We start from the raw sequence: 26,100 nt of genomic DNA, 5'->3' as shown, positions 1-26,100 counted from the left end.
ATTTGTTGAATGACTTGTAATGTTATCGTTTATGCTTTATGGTCTGTATCGGAACATGACATCCCGGGTTTTGATTATATAATGAAAATACATTTCTTTATGAAATGCTTTGGTAAATATTATTTTATCATACTTTGTTTTTGGGAACAAATTCCGCAACTCTTTCAAATCAAAAGGATTTACTCTGAAATTATTTTAAAAGCATAAATGAAACCGGTCTTTTCTGGCCGTGATTTTGGGGATGTCACAGTTGGTATCAGAGCATTAGTTTAAGCGAACTAGGAATTTGTAGGATTTCTAGACTTAAACTTAAAATGCTAAGTGAAATTTTGAGATGTGTGTCTGTTATGTTTTAGACACGAGCACTAGTTTATTTTAGGAAAGTTGCCTAAAATGCTTTTATGTGCTAAATGTTATATGTTGCCATATATGATATTATTTGTTCGGATCTATGGTCTGTTGCCGACCGGATCTGGAAACCTTATGTGTGTAGGATTCTAAGCGTACGTCTATGAATTTAGAACTAACATGTAAACGTTTTGGAGTGATAAGGATGATTTGAATATCTATCGTGAATAAAGATCTAATTTCACCTTATTTGGTGTATAGATCAAAAATGGTGAGAACAAGAAGTGGAGTTGGAAATGCTGATGAAAACAGGAATCAACCACCAGTGATTGAGCAACTACCTGTCGTAGCAGCAGCACCTGAGCCGATAACAATGGCTGGTGTACAATTGATGATTCAGACGATGTTGGATCGTCAGATGGATGAAACGAGATGTCTGCTTCAACAGAATCGTGAAGAACTGTTAATTCAAGTGGAAGAGCCCGAAGTGAATGAAGGGAACTCGGAAGGTGGAAACTTCAGTGGGTCTGTTGGTCAAGCCAACCCACCGATAGTTAGGCAAAACAACCATGATGGAAGGAATGATGGACTGGGATGCAAGTACAAGGACTTTCTGACTTGCAAACCATCGACCTTCACTGGAAAGGAGGACCCGATCGGAGTGATGGATTGGATCTCCGAAATGGAGTTAGCCTTCATGACTTGTGGCTGCAGAGGCAAGTTGCAGACTACCTTTGCAGTGCGTCAGTTCCGAGGTGGAGTCGTTCGTTGGTGGAACACTCTAGGGAAGACTTTAAGCCCTAATGAGCCACTGCAATTGTCATCGGCGGAGTTCTTGGCGCAGTTCAAGCGCAAGTTATGCTCGGCTCAAAATCTGTTGGAATTGGAGAACAAGTTTCTGACATTAACAAAGGGCAGCATGTCAGTTGATGAATACACAAATGCTTTCACCGACAAAATGGAGTTTGCCTTGCGCATCGTTCCAGATGAGCTGACAAAGGTTGACCGGTATGCAAAGGGACTCTCATGGGAGTACGCAGTGCCAGTTCGTCAGGCACCTACTCTAGAGGCAACTATTTGGGCTGCCAAGTCTGTTGAGGACATGATCAAGGGAAGATCCGCCAGCAAGGTTGAAGTTGGCGAGAAGAGAAAGTTTGAAGGAACTTCAGGTTCCAATAAGAAAAGAAAATTTTCGAAGTCTGATTCGAAAAAGTTTGGAGGAAAAGGCGGCGAAGCGAAATGGTGTGAGAAGTGCAAGAAAAAGCACTTTGGGAAATGTAGTGAGGATGTAACCTGCTACAAGTGTGGAAAAATTGGACATTTTGCCAATGAGTGTCCGTCCAACAAAAGGATGTGTTTTGGTTGTAACGAAGAAGGGCACATTTTGAAAGACTGTCCGAAGAAGAAGGAGGCAGCTAAGCCCAACATTCCACCAAAGCCGAAGGCGAGAGCCTTTCAGATGACACTTAAGGTTGTGAAGGATGAAGCTGATGTCGCTTCAGGTACCTTTCTCGTAAACGAATTACCTGCTCAAATTTTGTTTGATTCTGGAGCCAACTACTCCTTTATTTCACATGAGTTTGGTAGGAAACTAGCTTTGCCTGTTGATAGACTAGATAATGCTTTATTAGTCGAAGTTGCTAGTGGCAAGTTTGTACCTGTTAGCCATCGTATGAAAAACATCTTAATCGACCTTAATGGGAATAAGTTTCACGAGGAATTATTGCCTATCGAACTTAATGGTTTCGACGTCGTTCTGGGAATGGATTGGCTTAGCGCCAATGACGCCGAGATATTATGCAAGAAGAAGATAGTTAAAGTAAACCCGCCTGGGAAAGAGTCATTTATGGTGTACGGGGACAAACGTCGAGTAAATTCTGGAATCATTTCCCTAATGAAAGCCAGAAAGTGTTTGACCAAGGGATGTACATCATATTTAGCATTCGTGATTGATTCTAAGAAGGAAAAGAAGGTGATGCAGAGTATTCCAGTGGTGTGTGATTACCCGGAAGTATTTCCTGAAGATCTTCCTGGATTACCACCTGATAGACAAGTGGAGTTCAGAATAGACTTGTTACCAGCAACCACGCCAATAGCAAAAGCACCTTATCGATTAGCACCGACGGAGATGAAGGAGCTGATGATGCAACTTCAGGAGTTATTGGACAAAGGTTTCATTAGACCTAGTTCATCACCCTGGAGAGCTCCAGTGTTATTCATGAAGAAGAAAGATGGAAGTATGAGAATGTGCATCGATTACAGAGAGCTGAACAAGGCAACAATAAAGAATAGATATCCGTTGCCGAGGATTGATGACCTGTTCGATCAACTACAAGGTTCAAGTTATTTTTCAAAGATCGACCTAAGGTCAGGATATCATCAGCTGAAGGTAAGAGAACAAGATATCGAGAAGACTGCATTCAGAACGCGATATGGGCACTACGAGTTCTTGGTTATGTCGTTTGGACTAACCAATGCTCCAGCAGCATTCATGGATTTGATGAATAGGGTTTGTAATCCGTTCCTTGATAAATCTGTGATAGTGTTCATAGATGACATTCTGATTTACTCGAAAAGCCAAGAGGAGCATGGCAGACACTTGCGAGAAGTGTTAGAAGTCTTGAAGAAGGAGAAGCTGTATGCAAAGTTCTCCAAATGTGATTTTTGGATTCGTGAAGTCCAATTCTTGGGTCACGTGGTCAACCAGGAAGGGATAATGGTTGATCCAACAAAGATTGAAGCTGTGATGAAGTGGGAACAACCGAAAAGTCCCACGGAGATCCGAAGCTTTTTAGGATTAGCCGGATATTACCGAAGGTTTATCCAAGGCTTTTCTTCGATTTCTACTCCATTAACAGCTTTGACCCACAAAGGAGCTACTTATGCTTGGAGTGATAAGCATAAAGAAGCATTCGAGAAGCTAAAGAAGAAGCTATGCGAGGCACCGATACTTTCTCTACCCAATGGAGTTGAAGAATTCGCTGTTTATAGCGATGCGTCTGGGGTTGGATTGGGTTGTGTTTTGACCCAAAGAGAAAAGGTGATAGCATATGTGTCTCGACAGCTGAAGGAGCATGAAAAGAATTACCCGACTCATGATTTGGAGTTGGCAGCGGTAGTTTTCGCTCTGAAAATATGGAGACATTACCTCTATGGCACGAAGTGCAAACTTTTCACTGATCATAAGAGTCTCCAATATCTCTTTAATCAGAAAGAGTTAAATATGAGGCAACGACGCTGGCTAGAGTTACTCAAGGACTACGACTGTGAGATACTTTACCACCCCGGTAAAGCTAATGTTGTTGGTGATGCTCTTAGTCGGAAAGTCAATGTTGAGAGAAAAAGGCCAAGAGCGTTGAGAATAGAAGTTGTCTCGATAATTGTGGAGAGTATAAAGAAAGCTCAAGAAGAAGCTTTAGAGAAGAATGACCGAAAGGAGGAACATTTGGGTAAAACGTTAGTGTTCGGCATAAACAGTCACAGACTGAAGGTGTTCCAAGATCGGATTTGGGTACCTAAGTCCGGAGGAATTAGAGATCTTCTGATGGAAGAAGCTCACAAAACCATGTACTCGATTCATCCTGGTAGCACTAAAATGTATAAGGACCTGAAACCCTACTACTGGTGGCCAACGATGAAGCTTGATGTTGCAAAGTATGTGGCCGAGTGTGTGACTTGTGTGAGATTCAAGACACAACATCAGAAACCATACGGGAGTTTAGAACCTTTACCTGTGCCTATGGGTAAATGGGAAGACATTGCGATGGATTTTGTCACTAAACTACCCAGAACAAAGAATGGTCACGACATGATTTGGGTGGTCGTTGATCGATTCATTAAGAGTGCGCATTTCATAGCAGCCAATGAGAAATGGTATATGGAAAAGCTTGCGAATTCTTACGTGAAGGAAATTATGAGGCTTCACGGTGTTCCGTTAACGATTGTGTCAGATCGTGACAGCCGTTTCACCTCAAGGTTTTGGAAAAGTCTACAAGAGGAAATGGGTACCAAGTTGTGTTTAAGTACAGCTTACCATCCACGGACTGAGGGTCAGAGTGAAAGAACAATACAAACACTTGAAGATATGCTGAGAGCATGTACCCTGGAATTCCAAGGTAACTGGGATGAGCATTTACCTTTGGTAGAATTTTCCTACAATAATAGTTTCCACTCGAGCATAAAGATGGCACCTTATCAAGCTTTGTACGGACAAAAGTGTCGTACGCCATCTTGTTGGCTTGAGGCTGGAGAAAAGCAGTTTATGGGACCCGAGATGGTCCATTAGACTGCTGAGAAGTTAAAGACAATTAGGGAAAGAATGTTAGCAGCTCAAGATCGTCAAAAGAGCTATGCTGACAAGAAGCGAAGACCGATGACTTTTGAAGTTGGGGATTCGGTTTTACTTAAAGTCTCACCGTGGAAGGGACTTATAAGATTTGGTAAAAGGGGAAAGTTCAGTCCAAGGTTTATCGAACCGTTTAAAGTTCTTCAGAGGATTGGGAACCAAGCTTACAAGCTAGAACTACCAGAAGAACTGAATGGTATTCATAACACTTTCCATGTGTGTTATTTGAGGAAGTTCACGGGAGAAGTTCCCGATATACTTCCAATTTCTGAATTGGGAACTGATGAAAACAAGAGGTTAATTGAAGAACCAGAGGCAATTGTTGACCGAAAGACTAAGAAGCTTCGATGCAAGATGGTCGAATTAGTGCTTGTCCGTTGGAAACATTCGAATGGTCCAAATCTCACTTGGGAAACGGAGAGTGACATGTTGAGTCGCTATCCGCATTTGTTTGTTGATGTGTGATTCCAGGGACGGAATCATCCTAAGGGGGAGAGAATTGTAACGACCGCGTTTCCAGACTAGGAATTATCATTGATGTAATAGTCTAGGTTAACCCTTGTAACTCTTTTTGGAGTATTAATGATGAAATATTTGAGTATTATGTGAATTATGTGAATTATGTGTTTATTTTCTTAATTATTATAATTTAATGAATTAAGAATAAAATAAGCGTCAAATTTGAAGTGTGAGATAAGCCCGATATCTTTGCATAAAGATATAGTGTTCGAAACAAGGATTCCGAAGATATAAAGAATGCCGAAATCCGAGTTATAACGAAGAAGTTATGACATGTCGAAGTTTCGCTACAGAACCGGCAACGCTGAATGACGTAAAAAGTGAAATTTACGTTAGAGCGATATTTAGCCTTAGTGATCTAAACGAAAGTCGTAGAGTTCGTTAAACCGAGAGCGTGCATAAAAAGAATGCCCAAATCCGACTTCGTATGAGGAAGTTATGATTTTTCTAAGTTTCGACTTAGCAGTATACAGCCCGAATACTCAATTTGAGACCGAGCGGTTTTTAGCCGAAATAATCTAAACGAGAATCGAAGATCTCGTTAATTGTAGTGAAACGATGAAAAGACAGACGAAAACGGACGTCAGATGAAGAAGTTATGAATTTATAACGGAGTTTTCCTGTCCCGGCCTACTAAAAATAAATAATAAAAATAAAATCAAAACTAGCCGACGGAGTCTAAACGAAAGTTGTAGAACGTAGTCTCACCTACACGTGGATGTAAAGAACGTCGAAAACGGAGTTCGTATGAAGAAGATATGATTTTTTGAAGTTTATTAAATAATTAAAATATAAATTTAATTATTAAACCCGATATTATCCGAAGGGGAGTCACCGGACTTATCCGGGTTACGCCCAGCGTAAGGTTGTACACCCAGCGTACCCCGATGCATGCACCGCCTCGGACTCGAGTGCTCCGATGACGCATGCAGTGACGATCTGAGGTAGTACGCCCCGCGTAGAGCATTACGCCCAGCGTAATGCGAGGCCTCAGCCTCCTATAAAAGGATGTCGAGGACAGCGATTCTTTTGCTCATTTCTTCCCCTTCTCTCGCGTTTTTGCATCGTTTTTCGTGTAAGAATTATCCCGAAGTCCCGGTATCATTCCCGAGCCCCGAAGCAAGTCCCGAAGCCCCGAAGATCCCGAGAAGTGCAATCCCGAGCCGAAGCTCTGCCCGCGAGGAGTCCGGTTTTTGTGAAGATCTTCCAGATCTACCGAAGAATACTACTTCTACAAGCCGTAGTGTTGTCCGATCATCTTCTGATCAAGTGAGTGTGTGGTTACTTTCTTCTAAGCATAATTATGAAGTATTTTATACGAAATACGTGTTATGTGTATATTTTGTTGTTATATGCGTGAATGTATATTCACTTTCTTCTATCTCATAGATATGATTTATTCTCTATGAAATACGTGTTATGTGTATGTGTCTCATCTGTTGTTTGGAATATGTATTGAATGAGAATGCTATACAGGTTTTAAACTATGTATAAAAATATATATTTTTATCTACTAATATGTCGGGTAGAACATGGGTAGATAGTTGTGTGATAAACAGATGAGAGGCCTCGATGTTGTTTTTGATTTAGTCATCTAGCGGAGTTTAGATGACGACCACAGACTTTTCTCGACAGTCCTGTGGAACGCTAGCAGGTTCGCCACCTGTAGGTGTTAATGAACTTGGGTGTTCATTCGCTGTACTCCATCCCCCTCATGGTTGCCTTATTTGACATATATTGCCGGGAAACCCCCGAATGCATGTGTTGTCGCCCCGATGAAATATTCTTAGACTAGGTCCCTTGTGTTAGTTATTTTAGGGACGTAAAGTGAGAATAACGGGAATGAGTAATTAGGTTATTGTTGGTTGGTGGAATTAAATATAATTATTTATTGTGGGTTGAAAACCCTATATGCTCACCAGGCTCCGAAGCCTGACCCACTCTGTTTATTTGTATTACAGGAAGTGGCGCAAGGGCATAAGATGGATGAATCATCAAGTTGTTTTGTTTACAAGTTTGTATATGTATATATTTTTTGAATGACTTGTAATGTTATCGTTTATGCTTTATGGTCTGTATCGGAACATGACATCCCGGGTTTTGATTATATAATGAAAATACATTTCTTTATGAAATGCTTTGGTAAATATTATTTTATCATACTTTGTTTTTGGGAACAAATTCCGCAACTCTTTCAAATCAAAAGGATTTACTCTGAAATTATTTTAAAAGCATAAATGAAACCGGTCTTTTCTGGCCGTGATTTTGGGGATGTCACATACTTAGTATTTATCATTAATACTTTTAATGAAGGAAGAATTTATAGTCTTTTTCCTACCCGTTCGGCTAACGACTCTCCACCAGTCAAGGAAGCGGTGGGTGAGAGTGGACACCCATTAAACTGCCATTTTATAGGTAGTAACCTTATACCCCCCTTATAGACCGACTTCGTGAATGAGGCCTACTAACGGTAAGACTGACTTGCTCTTATACATATATATATTATTAACTTATAATATTATAAAGTATAAGGGTTGAATTTTAACTTTTAAAATTCTAAGGGCTACACTTGGAATTAAAGTACTCATAAGAGAAAACTTTTCAAATTCCAAAACTTAAGGGCAAGTTTTGTAAGTTTCAAAACTTTTGTATTCCATAACTTATGTGTTTAAAGTAGTTTTAATTAAAAAACTCTTCAAGTTCCATAACTTGAGGACAAGTTATGGAAGACTTTAAACTAATTAAGAAAGTGACTCTTCATAATTCATAACTTATGGAAGCTTTATGAGTTTAACTAAGGTTACACATATTTTATTTAATGAAGAGACTCTTGAACCTCCACAACTTGAGGACAAGTTATGGAGTCATAAAACCATTTAATGAGAACAAGACTCTTCATTTTTGTAACCTATGACAATTTTTATGAGTTTTAAGAAACTTAAATGTGACTTTTCATGTAACTTGAGGATAAGTTACACAAACACATTTTAGAATCAACTTTTAGATTAAAATGGATTGAAAACAACTATTTAATTAACTTTTCTATTAACCTAAGCAACTCATATGAACAATGATAATTCACAATAAACTTTTCCATGTAATTAGCAATACTCTTAAACTAATACAAAACATGAATCTATTGACAATTATTTTTGAAATTGGATTAGCATGAACATTACAACATCAAAAATAGGTTTATAAGTTCAAAAACAACTTAGGGTAATGTTCCTAGTCCATTTCTAGCCAAAACAATCGAATATATGCTGTCTGGTGGTCCAACTCGTCGAGTGCATGAACCAACTCGTCGTGTTGGATCGTTTTGAACATTTTTAAGACGTGGACTCGTCGAGTCCCCTGATGGACTCGCCGAGTCCGTTGTCCAGACAGCAAAAAACTTCGATTTTTAAGCAGTTTTTGCAAGTGTAACAAGAAAACAAGCCTAGGCTCTGATACCACTGTTGGGTTTTGAGCATTCTAACACTCCTATGGTGTACATGCAACCCTATAAACCTTGGATCTATGTTTCTCTATTATACATTCAAATAAGAACTTTCCAAGGCTTTAATCCTAACTAGCATATTATGAAGCTCTTATACTACAAAGTACTAGTTAGATGACATACCTTTTGATGTAGCTTGATGTCTTCAAGCTTTAAGAGCTTAGCCCCAATAGTGTGGAAGCCTCAAGTGGAATCACAAATCACCAAAACACCTTGGAAGAATTTGAGAATAAGAATACTTTGGTTCTCTCTAGTGAAATCGGCTAGCCCTCTTAGTGTACTCACACTAGTGCCAATTTCACCAACCAAGGACATCTTTATATAGTGTGGAGACTAGGGTTAAACCCATGACCTTTCATTTCATATGATCCATGGGTTAAACACTCCATGGACTATCCATGAAATCTTAGCCCACCCTAAATGAACTTGGCCCATTATATATATATATATATATAAGAGTCCATATTTAATTAGTTCATTTTGATCACTTAATTAATTCTAAATTAAGTCTTGATCAATACTAATTAAATAATATGATTCCATATTAATATATTAGAACTTATAATATATTAATATAAATCATAAATATACTATTCTCAAAAGACTATCCATATAAATTGTGTCGGTGAAGTGCAACCCAAATGGACCATGTCGGGTCGGGTCAAGTACATACCAAATATAGTTATGGACTTAGACATTAATCCAACATATACGACAGAGGAGGTGGTTAGATTTGGTAAAAGACTATAATTGTGAGATTTTTTATCACCCTGGGAAGGCCAATGTGGCGGCCAATGCTTTAAGCCATAAGGCGATGTGCTCATCGATCCGAGATATTTGTTTGAGGATAACTGTTACTCCACCCTTGATTGATTTGATCAAGGAGGCACAGGTAAAAGGATTGAAAAAGGAAAATTAGAAAACTGAGCGGATTAGAGGGCATAATCCTTTGTTAGTTAGACACAGTCGGGGGTTATTAACCCAGTGTAGTAGGGTCTGGGTTCCGATATCAGGTGGGGTGAGACAGACGCTTTTGGAGGAGGCGCATAAATCAAAGTTTTCTATCCACCCGAGGGCCACAAAGATGTACCGAGATTTGAGGTTGAGTTACTGGTGGCCCTGCATGAAAAAGGGAAGTTGCTTGGTTCGTTAGACAGTGTTTGACTTGTAAGAAGGTCAAAGCCGAACATCAGAGACCTCACGGCAAGGTGCAGCCGTTACCCATACCTAAATGGAAATAGGAGGAGATCACTATGGACTTCATCACCAAATTGCCTAGGAAGGCGCGAGGTGTTGAATCTATTTGGGTCATTATGGACAGGTTGACCAAGAGTTGTATATTTTATTCTGATTGTCGAGAGTATATCCGCAGAAAAGTTAGAGGATATCTATGTTCAGGAACTGGTAGTTAGGCAGAGGATGCCGGTATTCATGGTCTCGCACTGCGATGTTCGTTTCACCTTCAGATTTTGGAGGAAGTTCCATGAGGAGTTAGGCACTCAGTTTCATTTCAGTACCGCATACCACCCCCAGACCGACCTTCCACTGGCAGAGTTCTCTTATAACAACGGTTATAATGCTAGTATTGATCGACCATCATTCGAGATGTTGTATGGAAGAAGGTTTAGGACCCCAGATTTTTAGGGAGAGGTCACACATCGGGTCATGGGAAGCACTGAGGTAGTGCTTAATACCACCGAGTTGATCCAACAAGTGCGTGACAGGTTGCGAGTTACACAGAGTCACCAAAAGAGTTACACAGACTGATGTCTTTCTGACCTCGAGTTTCAGGTTGGAGTCTGTGTTTCTGAAGGTTTCACCTTGTAAATGTGTCATCGATTTCGGAAGAGGGGCAACCTGGGTCCCGATTTATTGGTCCATTCAGAATTTTTGTATGTGTTGGCAGGGTTACATACTAGTTGGATCTTCCCGATGAGCTCAGTCAGATCCATAACACTTTCAAGTGGGGGAGAATTGTAACACCCATATCAGGTGCACAATATCTTCCATATTGTAGGTTAAAAAGTTTCCTTTTTCCCTTCTCACAACTTGAGGGATGCCTTCTCATGTCGTGAAGAGTAAATCGGACTCGTGCATCATTTTAAGGCTCACGACGTGAGCAGTCCAATGATCACGACGTGACGACGACTGATGACCAAAAACCTGAAGTTTTCGGTATTTAAAGGAATGAGAGGATTAGGCTTTCTCATCCTCAGCCTCCCTCATTCTCTAGACCTCCAGAAACCCTAATACCCCTCCTTAAGATCCTTTGGGTGCATTTCTAGCTTGTGGGAAGAAGAAAACAAGAAGAATGAAGTGCTCTAGTGTGGGTGTGGGAAAAGAATCAACATCATCATCAATTTTTCCTGCTTTTGGACCCTTATAAGTATCAAAGGCTCTAACTTTATTGCTTATCATGGATAGATCTTGAGCTTTGTCCATTTTATTGATGTTATTGCATGATTGAGTGGAGAAGATCAATAAAGTTGGCAACTTTATGGATTCTAAGAGTCCCAAGAGCATTATATATGGGAGTTGGTATAGATTTAAGTCATGCATGCAAGTTTGAAGCTCATTTATTCCCTTTTTGACCTAGAAAATGGATGATCATGTTTGGTGCATGCATGGCCATAAAGGAAATTTTTTTATGGACCTTAGGGGTCCCATTTAGCTTTTGGATGAAGTGGAATCGAAGACTTAATGGATTAAGGACTTAAAATGGTGACCCTTAGCCTCAGACAACGTTCACGACGTGAGGTGTAAGATCCCACAACGTGAGAATCAGAGTAGTCCCATTTCTGTAAGAACCCTTCGATCTCACGACGTGAGAATGGGTGCTCACGTCGTGATTCAATCTTGGGTGGTTTCTTTGGCCGAGTCAACCAGTTTGGGTTGAGTCAAGTGGGGAATCAGATCGGGTTCGCTACCACGACGTGACCAATGTCTGGTTACGACGTAAGGATAGTTGACTTTGACTTTGACGAAGTTTGAGCTTAAGGGGATTTTGGGATTTTGATGGAAATTGGTCATCTGGTAGGAATAGGTTTCGATTAGAGAGCTGAGACTCGGAGTCAAGACCTCATCAACTTCTGTTCAGCTTGCGAGGTAAGTTTTTCTCACTTTACTTTTGGGTCGAAGGCACCAAGGTCGGCTTATTACTTATCATGTGGAATGATAATTGTCTATGTGGTTGCTTGTTTGAAAGACCTCGGGGGTAGCCCGTGTCACTTGTATGTAAGACCATGGGGGTAGCCCATGGCATGGAAGACCATGGGGGTAACCCATGACATTTCAAGGGAAAAGACAATGGGGGTAGCCCATGAAAATTGTTTGAATGTTATGTGGTATTTTGGGGAAAACTCATTAAGCTTTTGCTTACAATTTGTATTGTGCTCTCAGGTACTTCCGGTACTAAAGGGAAGGGCCCGACTTGATGGCGCATCATTCACTCTCCACTATTTTCCACACTTACTGATGTTGTTACTCTGATTATTTGACATGCTTATTTTGTAATGGATTTTGGAAATAAATTATGGCTGTAATTCTTAATTGAAAATGAATTTTTTTCCCGTTTTTGGGCTGTTACATGAAAGAAAAAAGGTTTTATCCCATAACAAGTTAATAAGAACATAAAAACATCAAAAACGAATTGCTAAACACGATCATAAAGCAAACTGAAGTGAAGTCCTAAAGCTCCTAGCTTCCGATTCTTCAAATCTTCCATCCAAAGTGCTTCTCCAACCTTGAAATCAAACCCAAAAGAGTCTCTTGATGAATATTATTCATAGGATTTTCTGGTATATGTTCCACACCAAATTACGATAAAAAGGTCGAGTATTTATAGAAATAACGAAGAGGCGTTGTGTAGAGGGCTTTGTCTCGTTGCGTTCTTACGAGCTTATGTGTTGAAATGGAAATCTTTAGCTGGGACGTGGCACATGCTTGAGGTCAACGCGGTGTCTTTCTTGATTTATGGCAACTTTTCGAATTTGGTCCTTATCAACTCCATTTTTGTCCTAATCATTTCCTTTTGCTCTTAGCCACATATCTATATGTATTTATCCATTTCAAAGCATTATCAATATCTGTTATCTTTTAATATAACATTTATATTCAATATATTAAGATAATTTCCTAAAATAAATTTACAAATAAGGTCGTATCAAAATACCCCATATTTATTCTTTGTTTGTCCCCAAGCAAATTAAAATTATTCAATGTAACAATTGCAATTCAACTTCAATATCATAACACCAAAATTATATAAAATAATTAGATTCAAATCTACAAATTATAGCTAGCTTCAATGCATATATGTGTGTCCATTCCTAAATACTTTTCAAGTTCTAAATACTGATATTCCTCATAAAATCTGTATTCGGATAAACGAAAAAAATGTTAAATAATTATGATTAAATAACGTAAATGAACCAAATATTAAAATGTTAAAAAAAATAAAAGAACAAAACGTCAACAAAAAAATTTAAAAAAATAAGATTAAACATACATTCAAATAAAACAAAAAAAAGGATTTTTTTCATTAGAAAAACAATAATAAGTAAATAAATTATAATATGATTTAAAATAACTACTTTTATATATATATATATATATATATATATATATATATATATATATATATATATATATATATATTAAAAATGTATAAAGCTAGGAATAGTAAAGTTCCTAACGATTTGACAGAAATGGTGTGAGGTTGCAATTCTATTTTCTTTTACAGGTAATTTTATGTCATTATGTAGGTTGTTTGTGTACAGGTGGCCTCACCGTTTTATCGACCAATCAGGCTTCATTTCTGGCTTTATCAACAGTAGATAACATCCCCATTCCAGTGTTTCCAGGATCACCGACTCAGGGTTCGTCGATTCATCATTTCAGAAACATCTCCATTTCCTGTTTCTCCCTTGCAACGTCTTCTTCAACATCTCTGGGAATCCTTCGTTCTCAAAACCTTTCACCAACACAAACAGTTCCTCCATATTATTTCTCACCATACACATCTCTGTCACCGCTATTACTCTCCAATCAAAAGGTTACATAACTGTGGATTATCCACCGACTGTCTCTCCTCTATCTTCTTCTAATTCCTCCACTTCCCGCCGCTTCTCCAAAACCCTTTGATCTCTATCTGAACTCATTGGCATCCTTTCTATCACTAACCATCACCGTGGTACCAAATCGACTACCTATCTATTCACTTAGAGGTTGATGTCTGCCTTCCCATGGATTTCTAGGGCAAAATCATAGAGGTGCTTCCATGGCGAAGGGTGGTTCGTCTCTGTACCAATCTACCTCTTTCCTTCGTTCTTTGATTTTCATATTTCCGCTGCTATCAGTGGTATCGGCTACCACCGTCGACTGCTACCGACACTAAGAAGCCGACCAAACCTAAAGCCTAACCATCACGGCTTGCTTTTGATTACTCGATTTCTTTTTTCGTTTCTGCAGACAAAGATGGGTGAAGACATATCTGGAGGAGACGAAATGAGGATTAGCAAAGTAACATTTCTATCTCTCAGTTACTTATTACATAGGAAAAATCATAATCTAATTTTCTTTTTATATCCTATATCCAGTTGTCGTTTACTTCTAGGTGAGGTAGATGATGCATTATACTATTACAACAAATGCTTGGAGTCTGAGGAAATCATTTGTTTGGATAGGAGAATGACAATTGAAGTTGTGGATGGCCTGCAAAAGGCACAGATAACTAACCACCTTTGATGCAGGTTTTCGCATTTGCGACATTTAAACTAAATCACCAATTTGCCCTTGGCAGAAAGTGTCGGATTATTTAAAGCTCTGCAGAGGGAACTATCACTGATGCTTTATCAATAGGCTCTTATTCATAGAAATTACTTAACATGAAAGGAGGGGCTCTTCTTGTGTTATGTGATGCTCTACATGTAACATGAGTAACTAAGAATCGAGAATGAGGGCCCCATGAGTCATTAGTTCATTTAGCTGTTACCATACGTGATGCCTTCAGAGAAAATATGGAAGAGGTCGGTGTATCAGCTGCTGTTGAGGTTTATTTTTTTCTTCATACTTTCTTATCTCAATAACGTATGAAAACAGATGAAGTACCCCTTAATAACGTAAATGTTCAAAATGATGTGATATATATGCTTGTGCCCACAACCTGTTTGAAGAAATGTCTTTTTTTGTTCATCTGCCTGTATGGAAACTATTTGTTCCTGTTGAATTGGGATTGAATGACAACATCATCCCCAGAAGAAACCACCAGTAAAATAAATAACACAATCTATTTTTCCCATACTTTAGTCACTAATAAGGGTATTTGTGTCTTTTGGCAGGTGGTGAAGTTTTAGTAAGAAAAAGGGTAAAAAGAAGATATAATATATGTTGTTGAATGCGTAATAAACTTCCTTCTCACCATAAAGTCAAATCTGAAACAAAAGAATCAATCTGGAAGTAGAATGTAAAAGATGATAGGGGTCCTTACTATTATAAAGATAAGAAGAGATGAGTTTTAACTTTTAATCAATGAAGGATTGGTTGAGATGGAAACATGGTAAAAAGCGCACACAATTCTCTTATTTCAGTTATTGGAACCAAGAAAAAAGGTATTTCATAAAGCCCTTACTAGCCTAGAAATCTGATTTATTGGTATATGTTACAAAAGTAATAGTCATATATCCTAATTCAATCTACATTTCCTTTTAATTTTTAATTTTATAAATGATTAATATGAACGACATGGTATTAAAACTACTAAATGATCCCAACATTTATGTGAAGTGATATTTATATGACTTTAAGCCATTTGATCAAGTTCTGTTCTAATTGCTACATCTGGTAAGGATAAATGAATCAATTATTTTTTGTTGTTGATTTTTCTTTTGATTTTATTGGGAAATGTTTAAAATATGCAATTATGATGATTGATCTTACATTTCCACTGGAAACCTTTTTTTTGGAAAGGTTAATGTATTCTTTTTGGGTTTCCACTCACCTGGTGTCATTTTTAGCATCATTAGGCAATATACTTTTGACTTTTTTTTTTTGTTTTTCTATCACTTGATATGGTTGTGTGTCAAAGGGACGACTTTTGATTTTGAATTTTTATTGTTACAACTGAATTTTATCGATTCTCCTCTGTTGTTGTGTGATCACCAACACACCAACAAGAGCTGATGAGTGAAGCTAATTTTGATGAATCGAGGGGGAAAGCATTTAGTTTGTTCGAGTATAGCCAGATGATTACCCTAATTCTTTTTTGGCAGAAAGATTTTTCGAAATAAATAATAGAAGGATTGACAATAAACCAGTAAATGTAAAAATGAAAGTACAGAGGTTTGATTCTTCTAATGGTTATTTGTTTTCCGTTGTTCGATTTTTCAGAATCTCTTATTCAACCTAGACAGAGGCGTTGATCGTATGACAATAACATTGGTTTTTACTTGACTTGCAATCTACAAGCAAAGCCAGTCGACTTTACCCTTTAAACATTTTACCCCCCGAATAATCAATAAACTATGTAGTCGACGTAAACTCCTTTTGGAAATGGTTTAATCGAAATCCGACCCCGCAACACGGGGTCACTTTTCTAGTTTTTATAAAAAATCTATAACAAATTTATTAAAATAGAAAAAAAAGGATAAAAAGATAAAAAAAAATAGTGAGTAGATATTTGATGGAATGAAGGGTTAGTGGAATGGTGCACCAGAAAACACATCAAACACAACTGAAAACGATGTCAATACGGTCGAAACTATTTCAAAAACATTGGCGGTTAATTTCAGTTTCGGTGATCGGAATTGTGGCGAAGTGCTTGAGAAACATAGCAAAGTCAAGATTATTATCAGAGATTTAAAAAAAGGTAATCATCTATTTGAAATCGCACATCCAAACACGCTGAGAATTCCGATCTAGCAAAATAAACAAAATAAAATTCACCTTTTACTGTTATCAATGATTCCACCAGTTGAAATTTTATCCAAACTAGTGAAGAGGCCCGTGTGTTGCATGGGTCATATTTTTTTTTTTGGTTGATGTTTGGTGGAAGTAGATGTTGCAATCATTAGCAGTTTATGGTAGGTATGAACAAATGAAAATACAAGCTATCATGGACAACACGTTGCTATTTTCGGTAAAACAAAATGCAAGTACGTTACTATTACATGAGGGTAAGAGGGTTAGGATTTTTTTTTACCTGAAACACACATAAACCACTAGTTTTTAGGTGATAATTGCATGTTTTGCAATCTATTCAATAAGAATCAAAGAAAATAGGTGGCATCTTGGCTGATACACCATTAACTAAGTGATCATGACATGAATCACTACCATTAGAACCGTAACGACTCCTTTTTGAAAAATGAATCCGTGGAAGTTGTATGTTTATGATCCATTAAAAAAAAGCAATCTCACAGTAAAGTATAACTCAAAGAGTACAAAATTCAAGGGTATTTGATTAAAAGTATTGTTCAAGTGATTAAAAGTCATAATAGTACCCGACTTTCATGAAGTTGAAGTTTAAGCGCAACCTCTCTTATGTATCTCTTCCGCAATAACTTCCTCTAAAAATGACAAAAAGCAAATTTTTAGGGCTAATGCTATAAGTACTCCCCAATCTTTTATGATTCCACCACTTTATATGACTTTTTTGTCTTTTGTTTTTTTTCCCTTATTTTGTATTTTTATTATTATTATTATTATTATTATTATTATTATTATTATTATTATTATTTTCGGACAACATTTTAAAATTTGGATAAAGTTTTAAAATTCGGACAACACTATAAATTTGGACGACAAAAAAAAATTCAAACGACTATATAAAACGGAACAAAAGCAAAATTCAAGGGTACGCTTGATATCATTTTTTTTTGTAATTTATGCAAAAAAAATACCTTTGCATTTGGAAATATTCCTCTTAGAATTATTTCCAGAATTACAACTATTGCTCAAAAGTAATATATATCATCATCCTACTATTCCTTAACTTCACCTCTCAAAAGTCTTCCTTGCAACAAAAAAGTGTGTTATGACTCCGAATTTTCAACTTTTACCAATGATGTCATAAAAACTGCAAAATGTTCCCAAAATTCATCCCCATGTTTAACAAAAGCAGATGGCAATTAGCGAAAAATATTTTTGTAATAAAATATCAAATCTCAAATTTAGAAAAACTCTATTTTTTCGCCTTTTACTGAAAACCCATTATACAATTTGTTTTTAAAGAAAAGTTATTGAATATTTTTTTTGTTTATTTACGCCATTATCTGTTAAAATAAGTTAATATGTTACATATGTTTATTAGTAAACAAATTAGATGTGTTGAAAATAGTCTTTCAACAAAACATTCCAACCCAAAACATCCTAACACATGCCAAAACAATCCAATAGTAGTTATGATATATTACAACCATTCACCAAATATGATTATTTCAACTACTATACTTAACATGAAAGTTCAAAATATTGACGTCCCTCACTCAAAAATTATAAACCACTAAAAAGTTCAATGTAATAATTATGAGTAACTATATTTCAACAATAATGTCACAAAGATAAGGTAGAAAATGTTGAAAATATATAATGTCAAAGATGCTTATTCTATTTAAACTCAGGCAAATAAGTTTGATGCTAAAGACTTCATTTGCCTACAAAAGTTATAACTTATTTTTTTGTCAATTATAAGTGAAAATAAACAGATAAAGGATACAACCCTACTGAAATTGGATTGCCATAATGCAGAGCAATGTTCCAATTTCTTTCAGAGTAATGATTTAACTTGTTTATAAATTAGCACTGCATAAATATGCAAAACCAACAAAAATCAATTCTATATATTGTTATATAGCAATATTAGATGATGGAAACTTAATTTTGACATGATATCATAGCTATAATTTTTTGTTAAAAAAGGCATAACCAAAATAATAGGTGTACAGTATGCTCTCAGAAACTCATAATCAACAAATTTAAGGCCATTAGAAAAGTAAACCTCCATGTTTATTGTGCCCACACAAATCCTTGATCCTTTAATGTATGTATAGTTTTTACATGACCTTTATTTACACAAAATTATTTACACACAAAAAAATTATATAATTAAATATAGATCATTATCGCCATGATTTTTATAATAAGATACTAACTTTCAGAACTTGGTACTCCATAACCCCTAATATCGAGCCAAATTATGCCTATATACCTGAACATAACAAAACTTCTTTCACTTCCCCTCTCAGACGTCACAGTTTGATCTCTGTAGAAAATTAATTAAAACATATGTTAATGGTTATAAATAAGAAATTCCCCACATTTGACTTCTACACCAAAAGTTACGTTTCCGTTTAACAAATTTTGCCACTTATTTTTAAATAGTTAGAAAGAAGAAAAAACCAACCAACTTTGACTAAATAAATCCTCCACCCTATCCTTTAAATCTGTTCATGAATCAAGAAAATCACCAGTGGTCGAGTAATGATAAATTAAACGAAAGGAAGAAAATGTAATACTAACCATATCAAAGTTATGAATGAAACAAACATCTTTTTTTCCAATAGAATGAACCATTCAACTCTTTCCCAAATTCATCATACAAAGCACTACATTGAAGTTAAATCATACATTTTTATCTTAGTTTGAACAAAAGAATATCATTGTGATGATCAATAAAAGTATAAAATCCTTATGATTACACATCAATTTACTCACAAAAGTAAATTGTACAGAAACTGTAACAGTAATTAGTTCTAGGCTTATACTGAACATATAGTGATGTATTACTTCCTATCTCTCCAAAATATGATGTTTAAAAGCAAAAACATTCATCACCAATCTCTATGTTTCTTTATCATCTAACCTTGCTCACTACATAAAGCCCCAATGTATTACTACCAAAAGTTTCATATCGAAATAGCCGGGTGGAGAGTGACGATGAGTTAGGCGGTGGTGGCATTCTCTACACTCTGCCCACTACCTAGAGAGAGAGAGAGAGAGAGAGAGAGAGAGAGAGAGAGAGAGAGAGAGAGAGAGAGAGAGAGAGAGAGTGGAACAATTGAAGGTAATCTGTTTGGTACAGAAAGTGGAACAATTGAGAAGATAGAAGGAGGATTAAAGTAACCCCGATCATAGAAAGCTAACCTGACGTTCATAAGGGTCTTGTGCTTTTATTATTAGTATATAATAATTAAATTGCCTCCTTTTTAAGAAACCTTAAAAAACAATTTACTTTTAGTCGATATCCCCACTAAAAAAGAGTATTGACACCAGGGGGAAATACAGAGACGTGGAAACGGAAATAATATTCTTTGAAACTCGTCTTCTTCTGCACTTCCCTTTCTCTTCCCTTCCTGACAAAAATGGTAAATATGGTAAATATTTTTCACAACCGTTATGCCTTAATATATAACTCGAAATAAAACTGTTATAACTAAGTGAAAGAAACATGTAACTAGAAATGCGATCTGATATGTAAATTTACAGTTCCTTGACTAAATAAGTGGTTTGGCTTTCTCCACAGAAGTCCAAAAGTCTTCCAGCCACACCCATCGCCATCTCACATTATCTTCTATCTTCTTAATCTGCTTATGATGATCATCCAGATTCATCTCATCCAAATTTCTTCGCAATCATTTTAACTTTGCTTAACAAAAATTTGATTTTTATCAGGATCCTTCAACCATACCTTCAATGGCGTCTTCTTCAACTTCATCCATTCACAAGATCTTTAAGTATGATGTATTTTTGAGTTTCAGGGGCGAAGACACTCGTACGAACTTCGTTGACCATCTTTATCATGCTCTTAAGCAAAAAGGCATTCATACTTACAAGGACGACGAAGAAATCAAAAAAGGGGAAAACATCAGTGATGAACTCATCGGATCCATTGAAAACTCCAAATTCTACATCATTGTTTTCTCCAAAAGATATGCCTCTTCATCTTGGTGCTTGAATGAACTTGTTAAGATAATGGAGTGTCAGAAGTCGAACGAGCATACCGCTTACCCCGTTTTCTATGATGTGGAACCACGGGAAGTCCGCAAACAAGAGGGGGCAGTGGCAGACGCCTTTTACGACCTTCAAAATAAAGAGGCTGCTGGAATATGGAGAGAGGCTCTCAAAGAAGCAGCGGATCTGGCTGGGTGGGAGTTGAAGAACACTGCTGACGGGTAATTCCTTCATTAGATCTCTGCAATATTTTGAATCTTTTTGATCTAGTGGATAACCTGGAGTCCTGGATATTATATGGCATCTTAGATTGCCAAATTTTAATACGTAATTTTTCATATGTTAATTATAGATCTGAAAGTGACTGGTGATATGGGATTTTGAGTAAGCTTACTGAATCTTCTTTAAAATGCAGGCATGAAGCTAAATTCATCCGAAAAATAGTTGAGGTGGTTTCACTAGAGTTACGTTCCATTAGTTTCAACATTGATGAAAAGCTAGTAGGAATGGAGACCCGGATCAAAAATCTTGTACCATCTTTAGGAATTGGCTGTGACGATGTCCGCATGATCGGGATCAAGGGCATGGGAGGTGGTGGAAAGACAACTTTAGCAAGAGCTGTTTTTGATCACATATCCTTTCAGTTCGAAGGTACAAGCTTCATTGAAAATGTGAGGGAAAAGGCTTCTTTCCCCGGTTTAAATTCTTTGCAAAAGCAAGTCCTTTCAGATGTTTTAAATGATAAAGACATCAATGTTAGTGGTGTTTATGAAGGGAAACACATGATGAAGAGGAGGATGCCTAATAGGAAGGTTCTTGTTGTTCTAGATGATGTTGATCATATAAACCAACTTCAGGCGTTAGCAGGCGATCCTAACTGGTTTAAGGCGGGAAGTGTAATTATCATTACAACAAGAGATGAGCAAGTGCTGGTAGCGCATCGAGTGAAGTTCATTCATGATGTCAATCTGCTATCATATGAGGAGGCAATTTGCCTGTTCAGTAGGTTTGCATTTGGGAGAGATATTCCAATTCAAGGGTATGAAGAGCTATCAAGACAAGTTGTACATTATGCGGCTGATCTTCCCTTGACGATTAAGGTTTTGGGTTCGTTTCTTTGTGGAAAAACTGATCTCGAATGGATAGATGCCCTAGAAAGACTAAAAACGATTCCGGAAACACAAACTTTGAAAAAATTGGAATTAAGCTATATATCTCTAGAGGAGGATTACAAGGAAATGTTTCTAGATGTTGCATGCATCATGAAAGATTGGCTGAAAGATGAGGCTATCAAAGCGCTTGAATATTGTGGGTTTCATGCTAGAAATGGTTTAAAAGTTCTTGAACAAAAATCTCTCATAACTATTTATAAGAACTTTTATTATGATGGTGATTGCCTAGGCATGCATGACCGTATTGTAGAAATGGGCAGGAATATTGTTCGTCGTGGGCACCTGGATGAGCCTCACAATCATAGCCGATTGTGGATTAAAGATGAAATTGAAGAGATATTAGCTAATGATTTGGTAAGGATAATGTTTACTTATATTTGGTAAAAGAAAAAACCAACACATCTATAGTTATTATGACACAAGTTTCATGGTGACTTATTTTGGATTGCAGGGTACTAAAGCAACAAGATGTATACGATTCCACTCAGTGAAATTCAATCCTCATATTTTTATAAAAGGTCTGAGAAAGATGAAGGAACTTAGATTTCTTTCTGTTTTTGGAGTTTCTTCCAGTGATTTGGAGTTTAGTATGGCTGGCTCAGACTTCCCAAATGCTCTACGATATGTGGATTGGACCTATTACCCTTTTAGTTCTTTACCCACAATGTTTCAAGCAAATAATCTTGTTGCACTTAAAATGGTTCGCAGCAGAATTGTACAACTTTGGGAAGGTGGAGAAAGTAAGGTAAAATTATGGTTGATCGATTGATCTGTATAATTCATTATATAATGTTATACATACATTGTTCTGTTATTACACCAATATTCATTTTGTTTCTTTTTTGCTTATTTTAGGTCTTTAACAAGCTCAGATTTCTTGACCTCAGTTTTTCAAGGTTGAGTACCATTGACCTTGGGCTTACTCCAAATCTCGAGACGTTGACTCTTCATTATTGCGATGATTTGCTAGAACTTCATATGACCGCTGGATGTTTAAAGCTCACCTCTGTCGACATTGAAGGTTCAAGGTTGAGGACCCTTGACCTTGGGATGACTCCAAATCTAGGGAAGTTAAATCTTCAAGAATCTTGTTGTTTGGAAGAACTTCACATGGCCAATAAATGTCAAAAGCTCACCAAACTCAAAATTAGTCATTCAAAATTGAGGACCCTTGACCTTGGGATGACTCCAAATCTAGAGAAGTTAAATCTTCAAGAATCTTGTTGTTTGGAAGAACTTCACATGGCCAATGAATGTCAAAAGCTCACCAAACTCAAAATTAGTCATTCAAAATTGAGGACCCTTGACCTTCGGATGACCCCAAATCTCAAGAAGTTATATCTCAAAGAGTGTCATAAATTGGTAGAACTTCACACCCCCATTGGATGTCTAAACAAGCTTGTCCATGTAGACTTAAGTGGTTGTTTGAGGTTTAGCTCTTTTTTGTTTGACAAAGATGATTATACTTCTTGTAGTGTGGATGAATCACTTGAGGTTGGTCCTTCAGCTGAATTACAGCTGATTGCGGAGGCCTTAGAAAGATGCCCGCTTCACCCCGACAATAACTTGCCTAAGTTTCGGTTTAAGTGCTTTTATGAAGAAGATCGAACCTCATTTACTAGAAATCTTGAGATGCTTCTTTCTGTAGGTATGTGTGCTTGCACAAACCTTGAGACGTTTTCACAAAGCATTTGTGGGTTAAGACATTTAAGAAATCTTGAACTCAAAGGCAGTTTTCTAGAGACGTTCAAGGATCTTGACCAGTTAGATTGTCCGGAGGAGCTAATTTTGTCATCTACAACAATTGAACATCTTCCAGATAGCATTTGTATGTTGAAACATTTGAAATCTCTTGAACTTATAGATTGTCTGCTACTTGAGAGGTTACCTGAGGATCTTGACCAATTAGAATGTTTAGAGGAGCTAACTTTGTCATCTACAACAATTAAACATCTTCCGGATAGCATTTGTATGTTGAAACATCTGCAATCTCTCAGACTTATATTCTGTTGGCTTCTTGAAAAGTTACCCGAGGGTATTGGCGAATTAGAAAGTCTAAGGATGCTCGCTTTGTCATCCGCGAAGATTAAGCATCTACCAGGTAGCATTTGTATGTTGAAACGTTTAACTTTTCTCCAACTTGATCATTGTTTGTTGCTTGAAAAGTTACCTGAGGGTATTGGGGAATTGGAAAGTTTAAGGAAGCTCACTTTGTCATCTATGAAGATTAAGCATCTACCCGATAGCATTTGTATGTTGAAAATTTTAACTTCTCTCAAACTTGATCATTGTTTATTGCTTGAAAAGTTACCTGAGGAACTTGGATGTTTAGAACATTTAGGAGAGTTGTATGTACAAGGTACAAGCATAATTCATCTTCCACAGAGCATTCTTTTGGTAAAAGGTCTGTTTATCTTCGGGTCGTGGGAACTTCTTGAGTCGTGTGGGTTTACATCGGAGATACAAGGCCCACTATATGACTGCTTCGTACAGCTGCCAACAGCAGAAGTCTCCAGGGATGAACTTTTTGAAGCTTTGTAACAGGTACTTTCTGTGTTCTTCATTGATCTTGTCACACTGATTTAAATAATAAAATTGATACGACGGTAACTAAATTTCAGCCACAAATCAAAATTAATAATTAAAAGAAAATAAAGTACTATACATGCAGACAATGTTCATCTTAATTTGTTCTCTTCTCTTGATTTTTTCTCTTAAAAAGCTAAATTCAATGATTTTTGCAGAAAAGAGATGCTGAAAAAATGGATTAAGCCTACACTCGGGTAAATTGCTATCTGTCTCTCTTATCATAGCATCCTAATTCTAGTTCTTCCTATTACAAAATTATACTACAAAATATCTACCCAGTTTATCAATGACATTAAATTACAAAGCAATTTTACTGCCCTAACTGGGTAGATTTATTGAAGTATATGTTTAAATAAGAAAAAAAAAATGAAACTTGAAAGTACAATGCTATAACTGGCTAGACCATTCAAAGTATAATGTTCTAATAAGTAATAGTTGAAAGTATAATGCTCTTGTTATGTAGAATTTCAAAGTAAAAATTAAAAGTACAATCCCATGGCTGGGTAGATTATCTAAGTATAATGTTGTAATAAGAAAAAAAAAATTGAAAGTACAATGCTATAATTAGGTAGATTTTTCAAAGCATAATGTTTTAATAAGAAAAAAAATGTAAGTACATTGCTATATTTGGGTAGATCATTCAAAGTATAGTGTTCTAATAAGAAAAGGTTTTGAACGTACAATGCTACCTTGAGTAGATTTTTCAAAGTACATTGCTTTAATAAGAAAAACAAAGGAACATGTTGTAATCAAATGAAATGAATGTAGGATGCCATACTACATAAATAAATGAGAGTACGTTGCTATATCTAAGATTATTCTGATATTTATGTATGAATATACATGTGTATAAACGTATGTATGTATGTATCAACATTATTTTCCACATTATATTACAATTTAGAAACGGTTGATCTTTTATCATCCACAATATAATCATGTGTTCACCTTGAAATTTGAGTGCAGATACCGGTAGAAGAAGGGTTGATTCCACATTCAGTATCGTTGACTTTGTGTTGGGGATTCCTGTTGATTGAAGCATTGTTACTAGTTGAAATCAATGTGAGACTTCTTCAAAAGAAGAAACACATAGTGCACAATGAGAATGAGTTGGAAGTGATCTCCATTAGAACCATGGCTCAAGAGATGTTAGGTTGGGACTTTCCAAATGTCATTTGAACTGCAAGATTTTGATAATAAATTCGTTCCATTCTTCATTTAATGGAACAATCAAAAATTGATCGTAGTTCTTGTTTGTAAGTTTGTTTTTAGACTTAAAGCTTAATGCTTTATATTTTGAAATATAAATTTAGCTTACCACTCTGAATTTTCATGGATCAACCCAAACCGTATCCTGATTAACAATAAGATTGTAATTTTGAAAGTTACGAATCGTCTCATATGTGTATTGATTGCGACCTTAATTGTTTGTGAATAGAGTTTTGATAGGTTTCAGGTTAAAAGTTGCCATACAATCTGTAGAAAGTTGTTACAATAGGAAAAACGTTCTGCTATATATGTAGGGTGCACATAATGCACGCACCCACAACAGGATGATTTTGAGAAGCTCTAGAGGCCCATAAAAGTCATTTCTCAAAGAACTATTGTACTTTCTCTGTTTTCTAGTTGATCATCGTTCTCTGAATTGACATGGTGGTCTTTTTGGTCTTGTTGTAGATGAT

The 26,100-nt window shown here is 36.6% G+C and overlaps 1 protein-coding gene and 1 long non-coding RNA gene across 2 annotated transcripts; both read left to right on the top strand.

Annotated features, from left to right (window-relative positions):
• The first annotated feature begins 13,440 nt into the window (after positions 1–13,440).
• LOC145169042 (uncharacterized) lies at positions 13,441–15,442 on the top strand. The gene is made up of 3 exons (XR_013742257.1): positions 13,441–14,231; positions 14,309–14,761; positions 15,050–15,442. It is a non-coding gene; the product is annotated as an uncharacterized LOC145169042 (long non-coding RNA).
• Positions 15,443–20,224: 4,782 nt separating this feature from the next.
• On the top strand, positions 20,225–25,826 carry LOC145108847 (TMV resistance protein N-like). The gene is made up of 6 exons (XM_079045935.1): positions 20,225–20,878; positions 21,073–22,183; positions 22,281–22,574; positions 22,685–24,373; positions 24,574–24,612; positions 25,385–25,826. The coding sequence occupies exons 1-4, from the start codon at positions 20,400–20,402 to the stop codon at positions 24,368–24,370; spliced, it is 3,570 nt and encodes a 1,189-aa protein (XP_078902061.1). The 5' UTR covers positions 20,225–20,399; the 3' UTR covers positions 24,371–24,373; positions 24,574–24,612; positions 25,385–25,826.
• The last annotated feature ends 274 nt before the right edge of the window (positions 25,827–26,100 follow it).

Source organism: Lactuca virosa, chromosome 4, assembly GCF_052849685.1.
Source record: "Lactuca virosa cultivar CGN04683 chromosome 4, Lactuca_virosa_CGN04683_v6, whole genome shotgun sequence".
In the NCBI taxonomy this organism is placed as follows: Eukaryota; Viridiplantae; Streptophyta; class Magnoliopsida; order Asterales; family Asteraceae; genus Lactuca; species Lactuca virosa.
This window is presented reverse-complemented; position numbering and strand designations above follow the sequence as displayed.

What these genes read in the sequence shown, in the direction of transcription:
- LOC145108847 (XM_079045935.1), top strand. Translation starts at nt 20,400, where the DNA reads ATGGCGTCTTCTTCAACTTCATCCATTCACAAGATCTTTAAGTATGAT. An exon ending in AGATATTAGCTAATGATTTG is followed by an intron (nt 22,184 to 22,280) that starts GTAAGGATAATG and finishes TTTGGATTGCAG; the next exon opens with GGTACTAAAGCAACAAGATG. An exon ending in GGGAAGGTGGAGAAAGTAAG is followed by an intron (nt 22,575 to 22,684) that starts GTAAAATTATGG and finishes TGCTTATTTTAG; the next exon opens with GTCTTTAACAAGCTCAGATT.